General features: G+C 41.2%; 1 protein-coding gene across 20 annotated transcripts in view; it reads right to left on the bottom strand.

Moving 5' to 3' along the window:
* PPP2R2B (protein phosphatase 2 regulatory subunit Bbeta) overlaps positions 1 to 23,124 on the bottom strand; it is a 705,283-nt gene that overhangs the window by 496,539 nt on the left and 185,620 nt on the right. For 14 of the 20 annotated variants that reach the window (XM_055557503.1, XM_055557439.1, XM_055557467.1 and 11 more), the window contains 2 exons: positions 18,168 to 18,575; positions 13,808 to 13,885 (listed from right to left, as the gene is read on the bottom strand). In XM_055557503.1, coding sequence (XP_055413478.1) covers positions 13,808 to 13,885; positions 18,168 to 18,225 — 136 coding nt within the window. In that variant the 5' untranslated portion in view covers positions 18,226 to 18,575. The remainder of the gene's footprint in view (positions 1 to 13,807; positions 13,886 to 18,167; positions 18,576 to 23,124) is intronic. The other 6 variants (XM_055557489.1, XM_055557435.1, XM_055557561.1 and 3 more) reach the window with 2 other exon arrangements.

Genomic DNA, 23,124 nt, shown 5'->3' on the forward strand with positions numbered 1-23,124 from the left:
TATACCTGTGGCGGATTCCTTTTGATATTTGGCAAAACTAATACAATTATGTAAAGTTTAAAAATAAAATAAAATTAAAAAAAAATAAATAAATTCACAGTTAGCACTTTGAGAACACAGTGCTCCCAACCCTAAAGCTGCTATCAATCTATATTGAGTATACTGGGCAATCTATATTGCTCAATCTATATTGAGCAGAGGAAAAATCGCTGGTATGGGATGCAAAAGTTTGCTTTCTGGTCTCTATGAGACCATGGGCAATTTAAAATTTATTTCTATCTGTCTTAATCTTTTCATCTCTATGAGGAATAATCTATCTACTATCAATAATATCTACACTATCTCTTTTATCTCTGTAATGTGAGATTCTAAAACCTACTCTAGTTGTCTCCCATAGGGGTTTTAAGAAATAAATAACTCATACATGTTAAAAGCAGAAAAGTGCTATGCATATAAATGATGAGTTGTTTCAAATGAGCTATTTCATTCTCCTGTAAACATTCATTACTGTTGTATTAATGGTAACCATGAATTTTTTTTTTTTTTTTTGCTTTGTTGATATTTATTACTTGCTGAAGGCCCTGTTCATTAGGTAGTCACTGAGCTCCTTCTTGGTACCAGGCTATTTTCCAGGGATGCACTATCACCATGGTTAAGAGCACAAACTCTGAGGTCAGAAAGCTGTGCTACTGGAGTAGGTTATTAAACTTTTTGTTGTTGTTTAGTTGCTAAGTTGTGCCCAACTCGAACTCTTTGCAACCCTATGGACTGTAACCCACCAGGCTCCTCTGTCCATGCGATTTCCCAGGCAAGAATACTGGAGTGGGTTGCCATTTCCTTCTCCAAGGGATCTTCCTGACCCAGGGATCGAATCTGAGTCTCCCGCCTTGGCACATGGATTCTTTACCACTTAGCCACCAGGGAAGCTCCAGATCATTAAATTTTCAGAGTCTCAATTTTCTTCACTCTAAGATGAGATTAAGTTGCCTTGTATCTTACTGTTGTGGCAAAAATTAAATGAGATAGTATATTAAAAGTTATTATAGAACCTGGCCTAGTGAAGTCTGATTAAATAGAACTATCATTATTATTACTCTACTGTGGCCAAGTATTGTGCAATACTTTTCAAGATCTTGTTAACAAAGCTTCAGGGGTTGGGGGTAAGGAATGGGCTGAGACTCCATGGACTGTAGCTGTCCAGGCTCCTCTGACAATGGAATTCTCCAGGAAAGAATACTGGAATGGGTAGCCATTCACTTCTTCAGGTGATCTTCCTGACCCAGGGATTGAACCTGGGTCTCCTGCATTGCAGGCAGATCCTTCACTGTCTGAGCCACTAGGAAAGCCTCTTAGTTAAAACTTAAATAAAACTTGGGTCTATGTGCTTAAAAAGCCTGGCTAATTCCTATTCCTTTCTTTGATCTAAGATTGGCTGGCAGTTACCATAGCAACCCTCCCCTGCCACCCTCTGCCACTCCACCGTAGGTTGAGCTAGGCGGCTTACTATTTCTCTAGTTCATTACATACTCACCCGGGTTGCAATTGACAACCACTTTTGCTATCCCTCAGTAGACTGTAAATGGCTCACAGGAGGGGAGCAATGGTGTCTTGTTCCCTCAGTTGGTACCCGACACATGGTGTTCAGTTCAGTTCAGTCGCTCAGTTATGTCTGACTCTTTGCAACTCCATGGACTGCAGCACGCCAGGCCTCCCTGTCCATCATCAACTCCTGGAGGTTACTCAAACTCATGTCCATGGAGTCTGTGATGCCATCCAACCATCTCATCCTCTGTCATCCCCTTCTCCTCCCACCTTCAATCTTTCCCAGCATCAGGGTCTTTTCAAACGGGTCTGTTCTTCGCATCAGGTGGCCAAAGTATTGGAGTTTCAGCTTCAACATCAGTCCTTCCAATGAATATTCAGGACTGATTTCCTTTAGGATGGACTGACTGGATCTCCCTGCAGTCCAAGGGACTCTCAAGAGTCTTCTCCAACATCACCCTTATGGTAGAAAGAGAAGAAGAACTAAAGAGCCTCTTGATGAAAGTGAAAGAGGAGAGTGAGAAAGTCGGCTTAAAACTCAACATTCAGAAAACTGAGATCATGGCATCTGGTCACATCACTTCATGGCAAATAGATGGGGAAACAGGGGAAACAGTGACAGACTTTATTTTGGGGGGCTCCAAAATCACTGCAGATGGTGACTGCAGCCATGAAATTAAAAAATGCTTGCTCCTTGGAGGAAAAATTATGACCAACCTAGGCAGCATGTTAAAAAGCAGAGACATTACTTTGCCAACAAAGGTCCGTCTAGTCAAGGCTATGGTTTTTCCAGTGGTCATGGATGGATGTGAGAGTTGGACTGTAAAGAAAGCCGAGTGCTGAAGAATTGATGCTTTTGAACTGTGGTGTTGGAGAAGACATATAGTGGGTTCTCCATAAATATTTGCTGAGGAAACACATTCAAAGTGACTGACATCTGGGCAGGGGTAAAATGGACAGCCATGGAGCTTTTTCTCTTTCTTGGCTCAGAAAGGTTTCATTACCTAATGCTTACAGAGACAACACGATGTCTGACCTCAGTGCTGTGCGCAGCATCTGCTTCCCTTCCCCCACAGAGCCTTGCAAGCTTCCTGCGAGTCCATTTCTCACCAAGGTGCCCTCAGAGCATGGCAAACCCACAGCTCTCTTGCAACAAGACATCCTCCATCAGAGTGGAGAAAAATGCTTTCATCTCATGTCAACTTGTTCACTATCAGACCAATTTTGCTTCCAGCGGATTGGAGCCCAGTACAAAGTACAATTGTGTAGGAAATCTCTTTGTAGATGACTGGATGCAGAGAGGAGATTCCGGGCTTCCTTTTGACTCACAGAGGAGAGGTTCTTACTTCCTTCAGTGCCTGAGGCAGAGAACTGGGCTGCACAGTAACCTTGTATTTATTGGCACTCTGACTTCCTTTAAAAAGCATTCAAAATAAGCTCACATATGCTATCTGCTCTGCTCTCACAATAGCCCCCTGATGTCAGGAAAGAACAAATAGAATTTCTCAGTGTGTCCCTTGTATAATTTAGTGTTAGTCATTCAGTTGTGTCTGACTCTGCAACCCCATGGACTATAGCCCGCCAGGCTCCTCTGTCCGTGGGATTTCTCAGTCAATAATACTGGAGTGGGTAGCCATTCCCTTCTCCAGGGGATCTTCCTTGAGACAGGGATTGAACCTGGGTCTCCTGCATTGCAAGCAGATTCTTTACCATCTGAGCCACCAGAAAAGACCTATGGTAAAGTTATTTGGGATGCCTGTGAAATTTGCTAGGTTTTTAATGTCATCTCAGACACTCTGAACCAGAATCGGTAAGGGTAGGACCTTGAAATATGCATTTTAACACCATTCTCAGGTGATTTACATGGTCTTCCCATATGGCTCAGTGGTAAAGAATCTGCTTGCTGATGCAGGAGATGCGAGTTCGATCCCTGGGTCAAGATCCTTGGGAGGAGGAAATGGCAATCCACTCCAGAATTCTTGCCTGAAGAATCCCATGCACAGAGGAGCCTGGTGGGCTACAGTCCATGGGCTCACAGAGTCAGACATGACTGAGCATGCAAGCACACACGCACGTCAGGTGATTCATATGCACAATAATGTTTGAAAATCATTCAGTGACCTAAGGTCACTAACTGGGTAGCTTCACCCAGCCTAAAGTTAAAGATAACTGACTTCAAATTACAGCTTGATTCATAACCTTATATTGGTTGCTTGAAGTTGTTGAACCAGAAAGCATCTGTCCAAAAACAAGAGTTCTCCTTCCCCAAAGCAGGGGTTTTATCACAGCTGCCACTGCACCCTACATCCAGAAGTGGGAGAAGCGAGGCCAGAAAGGCTCTATTTTATATCATTTAGGCTAAGATCTGTGAGATAATGTAACGATCACCCTGTGCCATTTATGTGGCATAAACATTTAAGAAAGGTTATCTGTCAATTACAGACTTCTTTCCATAAAACAAGAGGGTCGCAGTCTTTACAATGCTTTGAGATAACCCAATCAGTCTTTTTCTTTCTGGGTAACAGCAGAGAGTCACGATGACTGAAGGGAACCTGAAAAATCATTCCTAGGATCCCCACATTTCTCAAACATCAAAGCAAAGATCTGACATTCTTGTGAAGGTTCTGGGTAGAAGAATCTTGTTTGCTAGAAAAGTCCTCGCTATCATCAAATTTTATTTTATTTTTTTTTTTAAACTTTACATAACTGTATTAGTTTTGCCAAATATCAAAATGAATCCAAATTTTAATTTAGGGTATATCACATACATCAGTAGCCAAATTGATATTTTTCTCTCATTAGGCAACTAACACGCTAGTAAAGTAATGCTCAAAATTCTCCAAGCCAGGCTTCAGCAATATGTGAACCGTGAACTTTCAGATGTTCAAACTGGTTTTAGGAAAGCAGAGGAACCAGAGATCAAATTGCCAACATCTGCTGGATCATCAAAAAAGCAAGAGAGAAAAAAAAAAAAAAAAAAAAAAGCAAGAGAGTTTCAGAAAAACAACTATTTCTGCTTTATGGACTATGCCAAAGCCTTTGACTGTGTGGATCACAATAAACTGTGGAAAGTTCTGAAAGAGATGGGAATACCAGACCACCTGACCTGCCTCTTGAGAAACCTGTATGCAGGTCAGGGAGCAACAGTTAGAACTGGACATGGAACAACTGACTGGTTCCAAATAGGAAAAGGAGTACGTCAAGGCTGTATATTGTCACCCTGCTTATTTAACCTATATGTAGAGTACATCGTGAGAAACGCTGGGCTGGAAGAAGCACAAGCTGGAATCAAGATTGCCAGGAGAAATATCAATAACCTCAGATATGCAGATGACACCATCCTTATGGCAGAAAGTGAAGAGGAACTAACAAGCCTCTTGATGAAAGTGAAAGAGGAGAGTGAAAAAGTTGGCTTAAAGCTCAAAATTCAGAAAACTAAGATCATGGCATCCGGTCCTGTCACTTCATGGCAAATAGATGGGGAAACAGTGGAAACAGTGGCTAACTTTATTTTTCTGGGCTCCAAAATCACTATAGATGGTGACTGCAGCTATGAAATTAAAATATGCTTACTCCTTGGAAGGAAAGTTATGACCAACCTAGACAGCATATTAAAAAGCAGAGACATTACTTTGCCAACAAAGGTCTGTCTAGTCAAGACTATGGTTTTTCCAGTAGTCATGTATGGATGTGAGAGTTGGACTATAAAGAAAGCTGAGCACTGAAGAATTGATGCTTTTGAACTGTGGTGTTGGAGAAGACTCTTGAGAGTCCCTTGGACTGCAAGGAGATCCAACCAGTCCATCCTAAAGGAGATCAGTCCTTGGTGTTCATTGGACGGACTGATGCTAAAACTGAAACTCCAATACTTTGGCCACTTGATGTGAAGAGCTGACTCATTTGAAAAGACCCTGATGCTGGGAAAGATTGAGGGCAGGAGGTGAAGGGGACAACAGAAGATGAGATGGTTGGATGGCATCACCGACTCAATGGACATGAATTTGGCTAAACTCCAGGAGTTGGTGATGGACAGGGAGGCCTGGCATGCTGCAGTTCATGGGGTTGCAAAGAGTCAGACACAAGTGAGCGACTGAACTGAACTGAAGGCAACTGAATCAATAGACTGCCTCATCCTTCCCTCTACAACTTGTCTTCTTTGGAAGGGGCAGGAAAGGAAATTATTGCCATGCAGAAAATCAGAACACCACGTTTATTTCTTGTGAATAAGATGAAATGACCTATACTGACAGGTGTTAAAAAACTGTAGAATGAGGAACAAATAAAAAGAATTCTAGAATTGTAGTGGCAGAAAGAAAACAGTTATATATGACAGCTAAGAAAAAAACCAAGAAATCCCAACAGATATTTCTGACTTCTCACGCACAGACTCATACACAAAATCTCAAGGAATTGTCTCATGTCCAGTGTAGCCAACTTTCAGCATGTAAAGTGTTCCTAGGATGATGTAGTATAAAACTGCATGAGATTAAATCAGGTATTATTAACATTTGAAATGCGCATCCTAGGCAAGTCAAACACAAGACTTGCACATGGGGAATCAGAAACTCTGAATCTTCCAAGATCTAAAGTAAGTGAACAACACTCAGATAGCAACCACCAGCAAGAGGGAAAGCTTCAGGCCACAGACAAGTTGTTGGGTGACTGCATGTCAAATGATCTGTATGACATACATGGTATCATCTGGAGCCTATTATACAGAGTGAAGTAAGCCAGAAAGAAAAACACCGATACAGTATACTAACGCATATATATGGAATTTAGAAAGATGGTAACAATAACCCTGTGTACGAGACAGCAAAAGAGACACTGATGTATAGAACAGTCTTATGGACTCTGTGAGAGAGGGAGAGGATGGGAAGATTTGGGAGAATGGCATTGAAACATGTAAAATATCATGTATGAAACGAGTTGCCAGTCCAGGTTCGATGCATGATACTGGATGCTTGGGGCTGGTGCACTGGGACGACCCAGAGGGATGAAATGGGGAGGGAGGAGGGAGGAGGGAGGAGGGTTCAGGATGGGGAACACATGTATACCTGTGGCGGATTCATTTTGATATTTGGCAAAACTAATACAATTATGTTAAGTTTAAAAATAAAATAAAATTAAAAACAAATTAAAAAAAAAAAAAAAAGGTTCCAAATACTATCTAGTTGCTGATGCCACCCTGCCTCCCAGCTCCATCTCCCATTCTCTCTCCAAAGAGCCACATTCACATACAATTTCCTTCTTAGTATCTACCCTGAGTATCTTACAACCATTTCACACTTATGCTCAAAAGGAGGCTCTTGATATATCTCCAGAAAGGAGTTTAGGACATGCAACCTCAAAGCATGCTACTCTGATATATTAATTACTGATTATTTTGAGCTGAAGTCATTTGAAAAACAGCACATGTAGGAAGAGGCTTTCTCTGAATTCTCTTTATCTACCTTAAGACAGATTCTCCAAAAGGAACTCATAGTCATGTTATAAGTCCCCTCCCTGGGAATCTTGTCAACCAGGGAAGATTGATTTATCACAGATGGACTTATTACAGGAGAGAAGATTAGGGGACACCACTGTACAGAAACTTTGTCATAAACTCTCATCTCTTCCATCTTTTCTTCTAAGAAATCATTCATCTTTCCTAAAAATTATTCATTCTCCTCTAAGAGGCCTATATCCTTTCCCCTCCCCCTGTTAATAAAGATGGTATTTGTTGTTCAGTCGCTAAGTTGTGTCTGACTCTTTGCGACCCCATGGACTGCAGTATGCCAGGCTCCTCTGTCCTTCACTATTAAGATGGTATATAAACCAAGATCTTTCATGGATCTGATGTGGCGAAGGGGCTTGCATAACTCAATGAAGCTATAAGCCACGCCGTACAGGGCTACCCATGATGGGTCATAGTGGTCACATTGTGACAAAACGTGGTCCACTGGAGGAGGGAATGGCAAACCACTCCAGTATTCTTGCCACGAGAACCCCATGAACAGTATGATAAGGCAATAAGACAGTAGGTAAACTCTCAAATCTCACTGCTTTTTTAGTATTCACTTTTTTACCTGGGTTGCCTCCATGCACATAGTCAAGGTTCATGTATCTGCATGTTTTCTTCTGTTGATCTGCCTGTTGCTAGTTTATTTCACAGATGCATGAACATTAGAGAGGGTGGGAACCCCCAAACATGCTTCATTTCCACATTTCTCACAGTCTCAATAACTTGTGCCCACAAACCATCCAATTGCTCAAGGCCAAAACCTGGGAGTTCTCTTAATTCCCTTCATTACCTCTCCCTTAAAATCCACTTTCTTACCCCAGAATATATACTGAGTCTCTTCCTTTCTCATCATCTACAACTTTTCCCTGCTAATAAAGCCACATTGCCTCTCATCAGAATTCTGATAAGAACTATTTCAATAGTAACCTCAAATATAAGAGATTTCAGTCTCTTGTATTCAAAGCACTTTAGTCTTTAGTCAAAGCACTTTGTCTTTAGCTCACCTTGCCCTTATCATATTTGTTGCTGTAACACCTTATTCTCCTGTACCAATGCCTGATTCCCCTTAAATGGTGCATTCATTGAAAGCTTGGACTATATTTATCTTTATAACACTTTCACTTTCTGGGGTAGTGCCTTAGGTCTAATGCTGCTGCTGCTGAGTCGCTTCAGCCGTGTCCGACTCTGTGCGACCCCATAGACAGCAGCCCACCAGGCTCCCCCATCCCTGGGATTCTCCAGGCAAGAACACTGGGGTGGGTTGCCATTTCCTTCTCCAATGCATGAAAGTGAAAAGTGAAAGTGAAGCTGCTCAGTCGTGTCCGGCTTGCAGCGACCCCAAGGACTGCAGCCCACCAGGCTCCTCCATCCATGGGATTTTCCAGGCAAGAGTACTGGAGTGGGTTGCCATCGCCTTCTCCAATAGGTCTAATGAGTGCTCACTAAATTTATTGTTGGATTTATAGTTCAGTTCAGTCACTCAGTCATGTCCAACTCTTTGTGACCCCATGGACTGCAGCACGCCAGGCTTCCCTGTCCATCACCAACTCCCGGAGCCTACTCAAACTTCTGTCCATCTAGTTGGTGATGCCATCCAACCATCTCATCCTCTGTCGATCCCTTCTCCTCCCACCTTCAATCTTTCCCAGCATCAGGGTCTTTTCCAATGAGTCGGTTCTTTGCATCAGGTGGCCAAAGTATCAATAATCTAATATCCTACTAAATAATTTGGAATGTGAAAAAAATCTAGCCTACTAGTTGATACTCATGATATACATTTAATTAAATCAGCAGTAACAGTGCCAAGCTGAGCCATATTGATCTTGGAAAAATGAATTAGTAATACTGATCCTTTCTTTATTAAACATTTTGATATTTTGTTCATCATGGATTCTTCTCAGTAATTTTGGTTTTTAAAAAATATTGAATTAAAATATTTATCTGTATTTTTGTCACTTCACCTAGTCTCAGCCCTGCCTTTATAATACAGTAGTAGCAGGTAATGTGATCTGAGCACCTTAACACCTAACAACCTAGATTTCATAGTCACCTAGCCCTCACACCATCCTAATTGATACCTATATTATTATCTTCATTTTGTAGACAAGGGAACTTAAGCACAGGGACATTAAGTGACTTGGCCAAGATTACCAGCTAGAAAGCAGTAAAAATGGAACAGAAAAGTCATTCATAGAAATAAGTAAAGTGGGAGGGAAATATTATATGATATTATTTATATGTGGAATCTAAAAATTATACAAATGAATCTATGTACAAAATAGATACAAACTAGCATTCATAAAATAGATAAACAACACAGATTTACTGTATAGTACATTATATTCAATATCTCGTAACAACCTATTATATTCAATATCTTGTAACAACCTATAATGGAAACATAATCTGAAGAAAAGTATATAACACTGAATCACTTTCTGTGATTAGTTTAAGTACACCTTAAACTAATACAATATTCTAAGTCAATGATACCTCATTTTTTAAAAAAGGAAATTCATTAAGCAAAAATAAAAAAGCTGAATAATTTTTATTGACTTTGAACAGTGCAGAAAACCAACTTGGATAGAGCAGTCCAATTGTAAAGAACCTAATTTTTAAGAACCTTGATTTTTATTAATTGAAGGTCACTCATTAATTCACTCAACAACTATTCAACTGCCATTGAGGTAGTATTAGTTGGACATGTTAGGGCCCAATCTGATTCTCCTCTTAAAGAGAAATTCTCCATTTTTCCACCACTTTAGAGTGATTTTTTTTTCTAAGCAAAAGTTAAGAGTGATTGTCATTCTGACTCTGACTTTATGACTCAATTAACAGTTAGTTCAAGTGAGCTACAGTACTTACTTATGAGCAGCAGATATTTAAACCCATCTTCTGTTCACCTGCCATGATGATTATAAGGGCATATGTGAAAAATGCCAATTCCTGTGCCTTATTCCAACCTATTATGTGACAATCTCTGTGTTCACAACAATGTTTAAAGAGCTGGGTTTGGGGTCCTCTAGACTGCGTTGATGGAGAAGGCAATGGCATCCCAACTCCAGTACTCTTGCCTGGAAAATCCCATGGATGGAGAAGGCTGGTAGGCTGCAATCCATGGGGTCGCTAAGAGTCAGACATGACTGAGTGACTTAACTTTCACTTTTCACTTTCATGCATTGGAGAAGGAAATGTCAACCCACTCCAGTGTTCTTGCCTGGAGAATCCCAGGGACGGGGAGCCTGGTGGGCTGCCATCCATGGGGTCACACAGAGTCGGACACGACTGAAGTGACTTAGCAGCAGCAGACTGCGTTGAAACCCAGCTCACCTGTTGATTAGCTAGGGAGCCTTTGGCAAAAAACATTATTCATTATTTACTTGTTTACCTTTAATATCCCAAAGAAAGGCAATGCCAAAGAATGCTCAAACTACTGCACAATTGCACTCATCTCACACGCTAGTAAAGTAATGCTCAAAATTCTCCAAGCCAGGCTTCAGCAGTACGTGAACTGTGAACTTCCAGATGTTCAAGCTGGTTTCAGAAAAGGTAAAGGAACCAGAGATCAAATTGCCAACATCTACTGGATCATCGAAAAAGCAAGAGAGTTCCAGAAAAACATCTATTTCTGCTTTATTGACTATGCCAAAGCCTTTGACTGTGTGAATCACAATAAACTGTGGAAAATTCTGAAAGAGATGGGAATACCAGACCACCTGACGTGTCTCTTGAGAAACCTATATGCAGGTCAGGAAGCAACAGTTAGAACTGGACATGGAACAACAGACTGGTTCCAAACAGGCAAAGGAGTATGTCAAGGCTGTATATTGTCAACCTGCTTATTTAACTTATATGCAGAGTACATCATGAGAAACACTGGGCTGGAAGAAGCACAAGCTGGACTCAAGGTTGCCGGGAGAAATATCAATCACCTCAGATATGCAGATGACACCACCCTTATGGCAGAAAGTGAAGAGGAACTAAAAAGCCTCTTGATGAAAGTGAAAGAGGAGAGTGAAAAAGTTGGCTTAAAGCTCAATATTCAGAAAACTAAGATCATGGCATCTGGTCCCATCACTTCATGGCAAATAGATGGGGAAACAGTGGAAACAGTATCAGACTTTATTTTTCTGGGCTCCAAAATTACAACAGATGGTGATTGCAGCCATGAAATTAAAAGACGCTTACTCCTTGGAAGGAAAGTTATGACTAACCTAGATAGCATATTCAAAAGCAGAGACATTACTATGCCAGCAAAGGTCAATCTAGTCAAGGCTATGGTTTTTCCAGTGGTCATGTATGGATGTGAGAGTTGGACTGTGAAGAAAGCTGAGTGCCAAAGAATTGATGCTTTTGAACTGTGGTGTTGAAGAAGACTCTTGAGAGTCCCTTGGACTGCAAGGAGATCCAACCAGTCCATCCTAAAGGAGATCAGTCCTGGGTATTCATTGGAAGGACTGATGCTGAAGCTGAAACTCCAATATTTTGGGGACATCATGTGAAGAGTTGACTCATTGGAAAAGACCCTGGTGCTGGGAGGGACTGGAGGCAGAAGAAGGGGATGACAGAGGATGAGATGGCTGGATGGCATTATGGACATGAGTTTGAGTGAACTCTGGGAGTTGGTGATGGACAGGGAGGTCTGGCATGCTGCAATTCATGGGGTTGCAAAGAGTCAGACATGACTGAGCGACTGAACTGAACTGAATATCTTTATAAGTTAAGTGGGAATAAAAACACCTACCACTTATAAGGTTTTGGTGAGGGTTAAAATTAGAATGGCACCCCACTCCAGTACTCTTGCCTGGAAAATCTCATGGATGGAGGAGCCTGGTAGGCTGCAGTCCATGGGGTCGCTAAGAGTCAGACACGACTGAGCGACTTCCCTTTCACTTTTCACTTTCATACATTGGAGAAGGAAATGACAACCCACTCCAGTGTTCTTGCCCAGAGAGTCCCTGGGATGGGGTAGCCTGGTGGGCTGCCGTCTATGGGGTCATGTAGAGTCGGACATGACTGAAGCGACTTAGCAAAAAAAAAAAAAAAAAGAAAGAAAGAAATTAGAATGAAGATCTAATTATAATATTTGTAATAATTGCTTACAAATATTGAGTACTCACAAAGTGCAAAGCAGTGTGCAAATACTATACCTACATTCTTATTCATTTGTTTTAAGCACTTATTAGAGTAATACTACATATGAGCTCATTAAAATACATTGCATCACCCTGGTTATCTAACCCCTAAGTCAGTATCTCCAAGACCTGGAAGTTTCTCTTGTTTAAAAAGCACATGTGATTTGGAATCAAAACCAAGATTTAAAACAACTGATTATTTCGAGGTTTGGAGGAGCTAATACAATATTGTAAAGTTTAAAAATAAAATAAAATTTAAAAAAAAAGAAAGAAAAAAAATTGATTAACTTGAACTTCAGTTTTCTTAAGATTCATAAGGTTAGGGAATAAGGCATTTTTTCCCTTCTTTTTTTACCTAGCGCTTAGGCCAGTGCTGCTCTATAGAAGACACAAATATTTTTGATTAGTGAACATAAATTGGCCTACTAAAACCTGCTCTGTCTACTTCATAAGGGCTTTGTAAGAATTGTTTGTAAAGCTTCATTTGATTGTGCGTTGGAAAAATAGCAAGTGCTATAGAAAACTATAATTCTATAGATTTAGTCATAAATTTATCTTAGAGTGCTTTTTCTTACTCTTTACTCATAAACTGCTCGGTTTTAAGATATCTGCCATTAATTATATTGTGCTTCTAGAAATGAATTACAGAAAGATTGCAGATAAAATACATCCTCCAAATTACTCAAAATAATTTTTATTTAACCAATTTTTACTCAGAATTAAAATGCTATAGAATGACCCAAAAGTTTCCGTGCATTTATGCATGTTAGTTTCCATATTCAGGTTCAACTCTGTCAACTATTCACATCCTCACTCATTGATACTAGTTTTAGACCTGTCTTATACCACCCCTGGTATCTGTACCTACCATCCATGCAGTATAGTCTGCTTCAGGCAACCCTTACTGCCTTCTGCCATGCCAGGTAAACCTTGATTTAAAACACCCAGAAGTGCCATTCTAGTTCCTTCCAATTGTCTATTACTAAACTGTTTTGAAACACAGACGTCTTATGGGAAAGTCTTAAAGGTCTCCAAGCTCAGGCTTATAAGGGAGGAAAGTGAAGAGAATTAAATGCAAGTTCTTCAGGAGGAGGAAAAGGAATGCATTATTCCAGGTAAAGAACCTGGAATAGGATAATCTCCTGAGAGCCAGAAAGGAAATTATATGCTGAAATTGGGAATCAATGTACCCACAGTGTGTATTCAAGTCAGATTTGAATTCCTCTTTCTTCCCATGTGTTTCAGGTACAGTGGCAAGTCATCTTCAACGTGGAAAGGAAGGATGAGATGAACGTCTGACCGCTCTGAAATGTTTGCTTTGGTTATCCTATAGAACTCACAGCCCATCCTGAAACAAGACTTGCCTGGTTTAGCCTGTCTCTCTGCCAACCAATTTCACTGAAAGTTTGTTTCAGCGCTGCCTCATTAGTGGGAATAAAATAAGCTTCAACAGAAAAAAAAAGGAGGTGGGGTAGAAAGAGATGATTAAATCCATTTCTAGCTCAGAATGCTATTCTGGGATGTGTGGGGACTTACATTCATGGACACAGAGATGAACATTTCAGATCTGGAACCAACTCAAACCCCAAGGAGGCAAGGAAAAGGGGAAGCAGGAGCTTTCTCCTACCTTCTGTGGCTCCAATCTCCACAGTGCCTTTCAGCTGGCTGAAGCACCATAGTGTGTCCTGGGTGAGTGCCCCAAGTCCTGAAAGCAACACAAGGAGACACTTGGGGTTAGGTGAGGGCCCCCAGTTGTCCTGAAGAGACCACCAAGGAAAGAAACACAGAGTGTAATCTATGCGCTTCTAAAAGACTTGCACACCAGGTATCATCTTGGGGAGAGGAGAACCTCGTGGTTCCTAGAAGGATGCCCGGTCTGCAAGTATGGCGTCCTGCAGCAAATCACAGCTCTGGCTCCTCCATCTGACTGTGCCAGGACCAGTCTGAGCTGGAGCAACCGGAGCTGTCCCTTCTCGGCCCCTGGCAGTGTCCTGGAGCAGTTACAGCCGGCCTGCGGCCACACCCTGGGTGACTGCCCCTTTTCATGGGAACACTAAGGCTGGCCATTGTTTCCCCCCTGATGGTGGAAGGAGAAAGAGGCATTTTGTCAGAGGGGAGAGAGGAAAAGAAAGGCAACTTTTTTTTTTTTAAACTGGTCTCACAGCTTGCATGGCTGAATGGCCAGTAAGGGGTCAGATACTCAGAGAACTCCCATCTCTCTTGTTCCCTTCTTGACTGCTTGCCAAAGTCGGAGCTGACTGGGGAGAAAGTAGAAGAAAGTGAAACAGGGTTGGTGATGGGGGTGGGGGGTGGCTAACACAGGGCTAGGGATTCAGTTCTGACGAATGTGGTGCCTGTTTTGGTCGGTTGGGATTTCTGTTTCAAATTCGAATTGGACCTTTGATAGGGTTAGATTTTCTGACTTACTATGAATTCCAATTCCCCAAAATATATGTATCCAATATTAAAGCATATACTTATATATATATTTGTACACACACACACACACACATATTCAAGTCAAAATGGCCCTTTTCAGAACATTTTTGGATGGCAGCAGTGACAGAATACTTATCAACAGCACGGATGTTCCTTTCAATTCCACTAGGTTTTACAATTAAGGGGAATATTGCATCATCAAATTTTGGGAGAGTCTATCAATTTAAGAATGATTACATTAGCAGAAAAAAAAATCAAATATTGAAACCAAATTGACCTTTTGAAAACACACAGAGAGCTAAGCAGCCAGCCTCATCACCCATGACAGACTTTTCCTGGACTCCTACATGGAAACCCTCGCTCACGTCATCAGTTAGGAGTGGCGCTGTTGCCCATCTGCTTCTCTCACTGTTACTGATGGCACACTCGATGGAAGCCGCACAGGGTCATCACGCAGAGGATACACTCTGCAGTCAGCTGGGGTTTGTAGTTTGGCTCTGACCTGACACAAGTCCCCAGACATGATGAATCTGTGTTTTCCATTTTAAAAATGACATTAATAATACAGTATCCATCTCTTAGAGTTGTCCATTTTGAAGGCACTTAGCACAGTCAAGCAACTTAATAAAGAATAGTATAATCGGTGAAGGACCTAAAATGTTCACTAGTTAATAAAAAGAAACAAGAACTTAAGCTGAGCAAATTTCAGTTAGTAGCTATGAAGTACACTCTGCGCTAAACACTTTAAATGCATTAGCCCATTCTCACATCTCCTCTCACTGCAAGGAGGGTACTACTAGAACCCCACTTTACAGGTGAAGAACCTGAGACCCAGGAAATTTTCAGAACTCATCTGAGACCATGCCTAGGACGTGGCTGAGCTGGGATTTCCACTCTGGCTGTCTGAATTCCAGTATTCCCTCTTTGCCAAAGTCATCCCACCCATGAAATCCCAATATTCCCAGTGTGTCCAGGTCAACCTGCCCATCTAATAGAGTCCTCAGTGGCACCCCACTCCAGCACTCTTGCCTGGAAAATCCCATGGGCGGAGGAGCCTGTTGGGTTACAGTCCATGGGGTCGCTAAAAGTTGGACACGACTGAGCGACTTCACTTTCACTTTTCACTTTCATGCATTGGAGAAGGAAATGGCAACCCACTCCAGTGTTCTTGCCTGGAGAATCCCAGGGACGGGGGAGCCTCGTGGGCTACTGTCTATGGGGTCGCACAGAGTTGGACACAACTGAAGTGACTTAGCAGCAGCAGGCCCAGACAGGCTATACAGTTTGAATTAAAGTCCCATTTAGAAAGCTGAGCTAGAATACAGTTCCAGATATCAGTAATGAAAATACGGGTCCCTCCTCTAAGACTACACAGGGCTATAATTTCTCTATAAAATTAGCTTCTGGGAGAGAATACAAAAGGCATTTCACAGCATTTATTAGTGTATAGAGAGGCCACAACCCACAGGCCTATTGCTGATCCTTTTTTATACTTCTGGGGCTTCAATGGTAGCTCAGCTGGTTAAGAATCCATCTGCAACATGGATTTCTAGCTTGTGTGTCTAACTCTGGCCTTGGATTTCAATGTTAGGCTTTCTTTGATAAGTTTCTACTCTTCCTTTGCAAGTCGTGCTAGTCCTCTCCAAACTGCCGATTCTACTGTTGGGTCTGGACTGCTTCTGTCTCTTAGGGAATACCAGTTACAGATAAAGCTCTTCCTGATGTTTGTCCTGGTGCAAGTCCTATACCAGTGAGTCTAACTCCATATTTAGACTCTAAGCGTAGACTCTGCATCTATTATCACACACAAAAAAGTGCTTTAAAATAAGCAGACATATATAATTCTGAAACACACACACACAGAGGCAGATTTAAATATGGGCCTTTCCATTTGCAGCAACATGGATGAACCTAGAGATTACCATCCTAAGTGAAGTAAGTCAGATGAGAAAGACTATTAAATGATATCACTTATATGTATAATCTAAAATATGATACAAATGAACCTATCTATTCAGAGAACAGATTGGTAGTTGCCAAGGTAGCGGCGGTAGGGGGAGGAATAGATAGGGAGCTTGGGAATAACAGAAACAGACCACTATATATAGGATGGATAAACAACAAGCTTCTACTGTGTAGCACTGAGAACTGTATTTAATAACCTGTTAAACCATAATGGAAAAAATAAGAAAAAGAATGTACATATATATATGTATATATGTAACTGAATCACTTTGCTATACAGCAGAAATCAACATATTATACTTCAACAATTTTTTAAAAAAATACGGGCCTTTGTATGAGTATTCATTTTCCTTCATGAAATTTTAGCTTTAGATAGAAGCTTGCTTTATTGTCAATCAACTTATTTCACATGTGAAAAGACCAAGTCATAGAGAATTCCTAATTTGCTGAGAGTTACAGAGCAAGGGATCATGTGACAAATGTCAGTGACATTTCCAACCATCACCCACAAATATGGTTGCCTAGGCCCATGAGCTCTGTTGATTAGTATGAGAGGTCAAAGCAGCCAATGTTACTGCCAGTTTTCTCATCCAAGGAAGTCTTCAGACCCAGTTTCTGTCTTCCACTAAGATCATTGCCCAATGACGGCATTAGTGATGTAAAGAAAGTTTGGATCATGCGCTCTCTATCCTAAAAGAGCTAGACAGCAGCTAAAAACACAAATGCCTTGATCAATTCGGATGGGAAAGGCTGGCTAGCTGTCAGATGCTCAGCAGAGTTGATACATGACCTGAGACAGTGATCACCTCAGAAATGGCAGGGATGGTGGGACCTGTACAAAGTGGGCAGCAGCTACTCAGTACCAGCTAATCGCTGCCATGGAGGATTTAAGCCCAGTGTTACTGGACTGCCTGGATTTTAATTTTCAGAAGAAGCGGGAAATCTGGATTATTATGCATAAACTCAAAATTTTTAAATGTAGTCAATCAATTCAAATCTGAACACTGTGTTTCTGACCTAACACAGGGCAAACACATCACATCTGTGCATTGAGTATGATCTCTATGTCACCAATTTGCAAACCTCGGGCTAGAATATCTGAACTGAATGTCACCTTAGATAGTACCTAGTCTGATTCTTTCCATTTGACAGATTAGGAAGCAAGACCCCAAGAGGGGAGAGGACTCACAATACAGTAAAGGTACTGTTGCAGACCTAGTACTCTAAGACTACAGTTTTATTTCTGATACCAGATTTTTCTTTTACCACCAGGCTCCCTCTCATGGTGATGATTTAGTAAGATACCTGTCTGGTTTAGTGAATGTTCTTAGGGAAGTATATTAATTTCTAAAGTGCATGGGCTGGGAGAAAGAAGTTGACATAGGTGAGAAAGGAAAATGTGTTTCTCTTAAACTGTCCACGTTGAGCCTTTCCCTGAACCTTGGTACCAAATGGCACTCCAGTTGCTATGGTAATGTTGTCAATAAGCCATTCTCTACCAGATCACATAGCTACACATCCCAGAAGATGCTTATTCCTCTCTTCTCACAACTATGGCTCAGGAAGTTCTGAGTATCACTTACTGGAAGGCCAGGAGGAGAGCCCACAGATGGCATGCACCCGTCTTCTTTCTAGGTTCATGTAAGAGCTGATTTCTGAATTTGATCAGCCCTTGGAGAGCATGTGGTTCAATTGCCTCATTAAAATCAGAGGACCCTGGGGCCCAGAGGGGACAGCCAGTGAGTTCACAGCAGAGTTGGAGCTAGAAGCCAGTGCTCCTCTGCCCGGCACTGGCTCTCTTCTTGCACTGCCCCAGCGGGGCCCTTTCGGAGTTGGGGGGTCAGCCTTTGTGCTGCCTCTTCTGTGCCAACTTGGCTGCGGGAATACAATGAACAGAGGGTGTGACATGCAGCCAATAAAGCTCCTTGTTGATTGGGAGACTGCTGTAAAGAGTTATTTTCAGGGGCTTGGCATCAGCAGCATGCTTCTTTCTGTAGAAAGAGACAGAGACAAAAGAAGGACTTGATTCTTGCCCAGAAAAATTTTCTTTGAGAAGTATCTATTTTGCAGTTGGCTATGAGACAGCTGTAGATGTATATTCAACGACATAGAAAGAGCCTACAATTGTGTGATTCTGAGTGTGTTGTCATGAGGAGACCATGATGACTTAAAAAAGGCTCTCAGTGTGAATGTATGTCTTGCTAACACAACAGCTACAACTTAGTATAAAAACTTTTCTATCTAGGATGCTGGATCTCCAAGAGGAGAGACTGCCACATCAGACAGAGTTAAAAATAAAAAAGAATGTATATTTGTGTATTACTGAGTCATTTGCTGTACAGTAGAAATTAACATAACATTGTAAATCATCTATATTTTAAATTTTAAAAAAGTATATTATACTATAGTTTTATATTTATACTATAATTTTAAAAAGAAGACTCTAGGCTTAGACTAATAGAAGACAGGCTTTTATTTTTATTTAAAACTTGCTACCTTAACATCTTACATATTGCTCCATTTTAGCAATTGCCGCTGTGTTTAGTAAAAATAGGTCATTTCTACATACCAAACTTGCCAGCGAGCTCATGAAGAACAGGAACATATGAACAAGAACAGCGAAGGTATTAACAAATATTATCATATTTTTATTTTTTAATTTAAAATTCTTTACTTATTTATATTTATTTGGCTATACTGAGTCATAATTGCAGCATGTGGGATCTAATTCCCGGCATGCATGTGTGCAGGCTCAGTCATGTCTGACTCTTTGCAACCCCATGGGCTGTAGCCCTCCAGGCTCCTCTGTCTATAGGGTTTTTTCAGGCAAGAATACTGGAATGGATTGTTGTTTCCTCCTCCAGGGGATCTTCCTGACTCAGGGATTAAATCCAAGTCTCCTGCATTAGCAGGAGGATTCTTTACCACTACACCACCTGGGAAGCCCTTAATTCCAAGAACAGGGATCAAACAAGGCCCCCTGCATTGGGAGTGCAGAGTCTTAGCCACAGGACCACCAGGGAAGTCTCAATATGTTAGATTTAGATTTTTTAAGTCAAACTTTCCTTTGCATTGAATTTAAGCAACCATTGGTGATATCACACTGAAATCATTATTGGATTGATTTCATTGGGTTTAATTCACTGCAAAGGCAAAAAGATACGGCACTGAAAGATGAACTCCCCAGGTCAGTAGGTGCCCACTATGCTACTGGAGAAGAGCAGAGAAATAGCTCCAGAAGGAATGAAGAGGCTGAGCCAAAGTGGAAACACCCAGTTGTGGATGTATCTGGTGGTGAAAGTAAAGTCCGATGCTGTAAAGAACAATATCGCATAGGAACCTAGAATGTTAGATCCGTGAATCAAGGTAAATTGGAAGTGGTCAAACAGGAGATGGCAAGAGTGAACATCAACATTTTAGAAATCAATGAACTAAAATGGACCAGAATGGGTGAAAGTGAAAGTGAAGTTGCTCAGTCATGTCCGACTCTTTGCAACCCCATAGACTGTAGCCTACCAGGCTCCTCTGTCCATGGGATTTTCCAGGCAATAGTACTGGAGTGGATTGCCATTTCCTTCTCCAGGGGATCTTCCCAACCCAGGGCTTGAACCCAGGTCTCCCACATTATCGACAGACCATCTGAGCTACAACATCACCAATGGTGAATTTAATTCAAATAAGCATTATATCTACTGTCATGGGCAAGAATCTATTAGAAGAAATGGAGTAACCCTCATAGTCAACAGGAGTCTGAAATACAGTACTTGGGTGCAATCTCAAAATGACAGAATGATCTCTGCTTGTTTCCAAGGCAAACCATTCAATATCACAGTGATCCAAGTCTATGCCCCAATCACTAATGCCAAAGAAGCTGAAGTTGAACAGTTCTATGAAGACTTATAAGACCTTCTAGAACTAACACCAAAAGAAGATGTCCTTTTTATCATAGGGGACTGGAATGCAAAAGAAGGAAGTCAAGAGATAGCTGAAGTAACAGGCAAATTTGACCTTGGAGTACATAACGAAGCAGGGCAAAGTCTAATAGAGTTTTGCCACAAGAATGCACTGGTCATAACAAACACCCTCTTCCAACGACACAAGAGAAGACTCTACACATGGACACCACCAGATGGCCAATACTGAAATCAGATTGATTACATTCTCTGAAGCTGAAGATGGAGAAGCTCTATACAGTCAGCAAAAACAAGATTGGGAGCTGACTGTGGCTCAGATCATGAACTCCTTATCCCAAATTCAGACTTAAATTGAAGAAAGTAGTTGGAAAATCATTAGGCCATTGAGGCCTTACGATTATACAGTGGAAGTGACAAATAGATTCTGGGGATTAGATCTGACACAGTGCCTGAAGAATTATGGATGGAGGTTTATAATACTGTACAGAAGGCAGTGATCAAAATCATCCCCAAGAAAAAGAAATTTGAAAATGCAAAATGGTTGTCTGAGGAGGCCTTACAAATAGCTGAGAAAAGAAGAGAAGTAAAAGCAAAAGATAAAAAGAAAGATATACCCATCTGAATGCAGAGTACCAAAGAATAGCAAGGAGAGATGAGAAAGCCTTCCTAAGTGAACAATGCAGAGAAATATAGGAAGAAAATAGATTGGGAAAGACTAGAGATATCTTCAAGAAAATTAGAGAGATAAAAGGGAGCATTTCATCCAAAGATGGGCACAATAAAGGACAGAAACAGTATAGACCTAACAGAAGCAGAAGAAGTTAAGAAGAGGTGACAAGAATACACAGAAGAACGCAATGGACTCATGTCCATTGAGTCGGTGATGCCATCCAACCATCTTGTTCTTGGCTTTCCCCTTCTCCTCCTGCCTTCATCTTTCCCAGCATCAGGGTCTTTTCCAATGAGTTGGCTCTTTGCATCAGGTGGCCAAAGTATTGGAGCCTCAGCCTCAGCATCAGTCCCACCTATGAACATTCAGGATTAATTTCCTTTAGGATTGACTGGTTTGATCTCCTTGAAGTCCAAGGGACTCTCAAGAGTCTTTTCTAACACCACAGTTCAAAAGCATCAATTCTGTGGCACTCAGCTTTCTTTATGGTCCAGCTAATGATACAGATAACTATGATGGTATGATCCCTCACCTAGAGCCAGACATCTTGGGAGTGTGAAGTCAAGTGGGCCTTAGGAAGCATCACTACAAACAAAGCTAGTGGAGGTGATGGAATTCCAGCTGAGCTATTTCAAATCCTAAAAGATAATGCTGTGAAAGTGCTGCACTCAATATGCCAGCAAATTTGGAAAACTCAGCAGTGGCCACAGGACTGGAAAAGGTCAGTTTTCATTCCAATCCCAAAGAAGGGCAATGCCAAAAAATGTTCAAACTACTAAATAACTGCACTCATCTCACATGCTAGCAAAGTAATGCTCAAAATTCTCCAAGCCATGCTTCAACAGTACATGAACCGAGAACTTCTGAAGGACCGATGCTGAGGTTGAAGCTCCAATGCTTTTGCCACCTGATGCGAAGAACTGACTCCATAAAAAAGACCCTGATGCTGGGAAAGATTGAAAGCAGGAAGAGAAAGGGATGACAGAGGATGAGATTGTTGGATGGCATCACAAACTTGATGGACATGAGTTTGAGCAAGCTCTGAGAGTTGGTGATGGACAGGGAAGCCTGGCATTCTGCAGTCCATGGGATCACAAAGAGCAACAAACAACTGAGTGACTGAACTGAACTGATGTGGATCACAACAAAATGTGGAAAATTCTTAAAGAGATGGAAATACCAAACCATCTTACCTGCCTCCTGAGAAACCTGTATGCACGTCAAGAAGCAATAGTTAGAACAAGACATGGAACAATGAACTGGTTCTAAACTGGGAAAGGAGTACACTAAGACTGTATATTGTTACCCTGTTTATTTAACTTTTATGCAGAATACATCATGTGAAGTGCCAGGCTGGATGAAGCACAAGATGAAATCAAGATTGCCAGGAAAAATCAATAACCTCAGATATGCAGGTGACACCACCCTATGGCAGAAAGCAAAGAAGAAACTAAAGAGCCTCTTGATGAAGGTGGAAGACAAGAGTGATAAAGCTGGCTTAAAACTTAACATTCAGAAAATGAAGATCATGGCATCTGGTCCCATCAAATCATAGCAAACAGATGGGGAAACAATGGAAATAGTGAAAGACTTTATTTTCTTGGGTTCCAAAATCTCTCTGGATGGTGACTGCAGCCATGAAGTTAAAAGATGCTTGCTCCTTGATAAAAAAAACCTATGACAAACCTAGACAGCATATTTTAAAGCAGAGACATTACTTTGCTGATAAAGGTCTGTATAGTCAAAGCTATAGTTTTTCAAGTTGTCATGTATGGATGTGTGAGTTGGACCGTAAAGAAAGCTGAGTGCCACAGAATTGATGCTTTTGAACTGTGGTGTTAGAAAAGACTCTTGAGAGTCCCTTGGGCTTCAAGGAGATCAAACCAGTCAATCCTAAAGGAAATCAATCCTGAATATTCATCGGTGGGACTGATGCTGAGGCTGAGGCTCCAATAC

Source organism: Bubalus kerabau, chromosome 1, assembly GCF_029407905.1.
Source record: "Bubalus kerabau isolate K-KA32 ecotype Philippines breed swamp buffalo chromosome 1, PCC_UOA_SB_1v2, whole genome shotgun sequence".
NCBI classification, from domain to species: domain Eukaryota; kingdom Metazoa; phylum Chordata; class Mammalia; order Artiodactyla; family Bovidae; genus Bubalus; species Bubalus kerabau.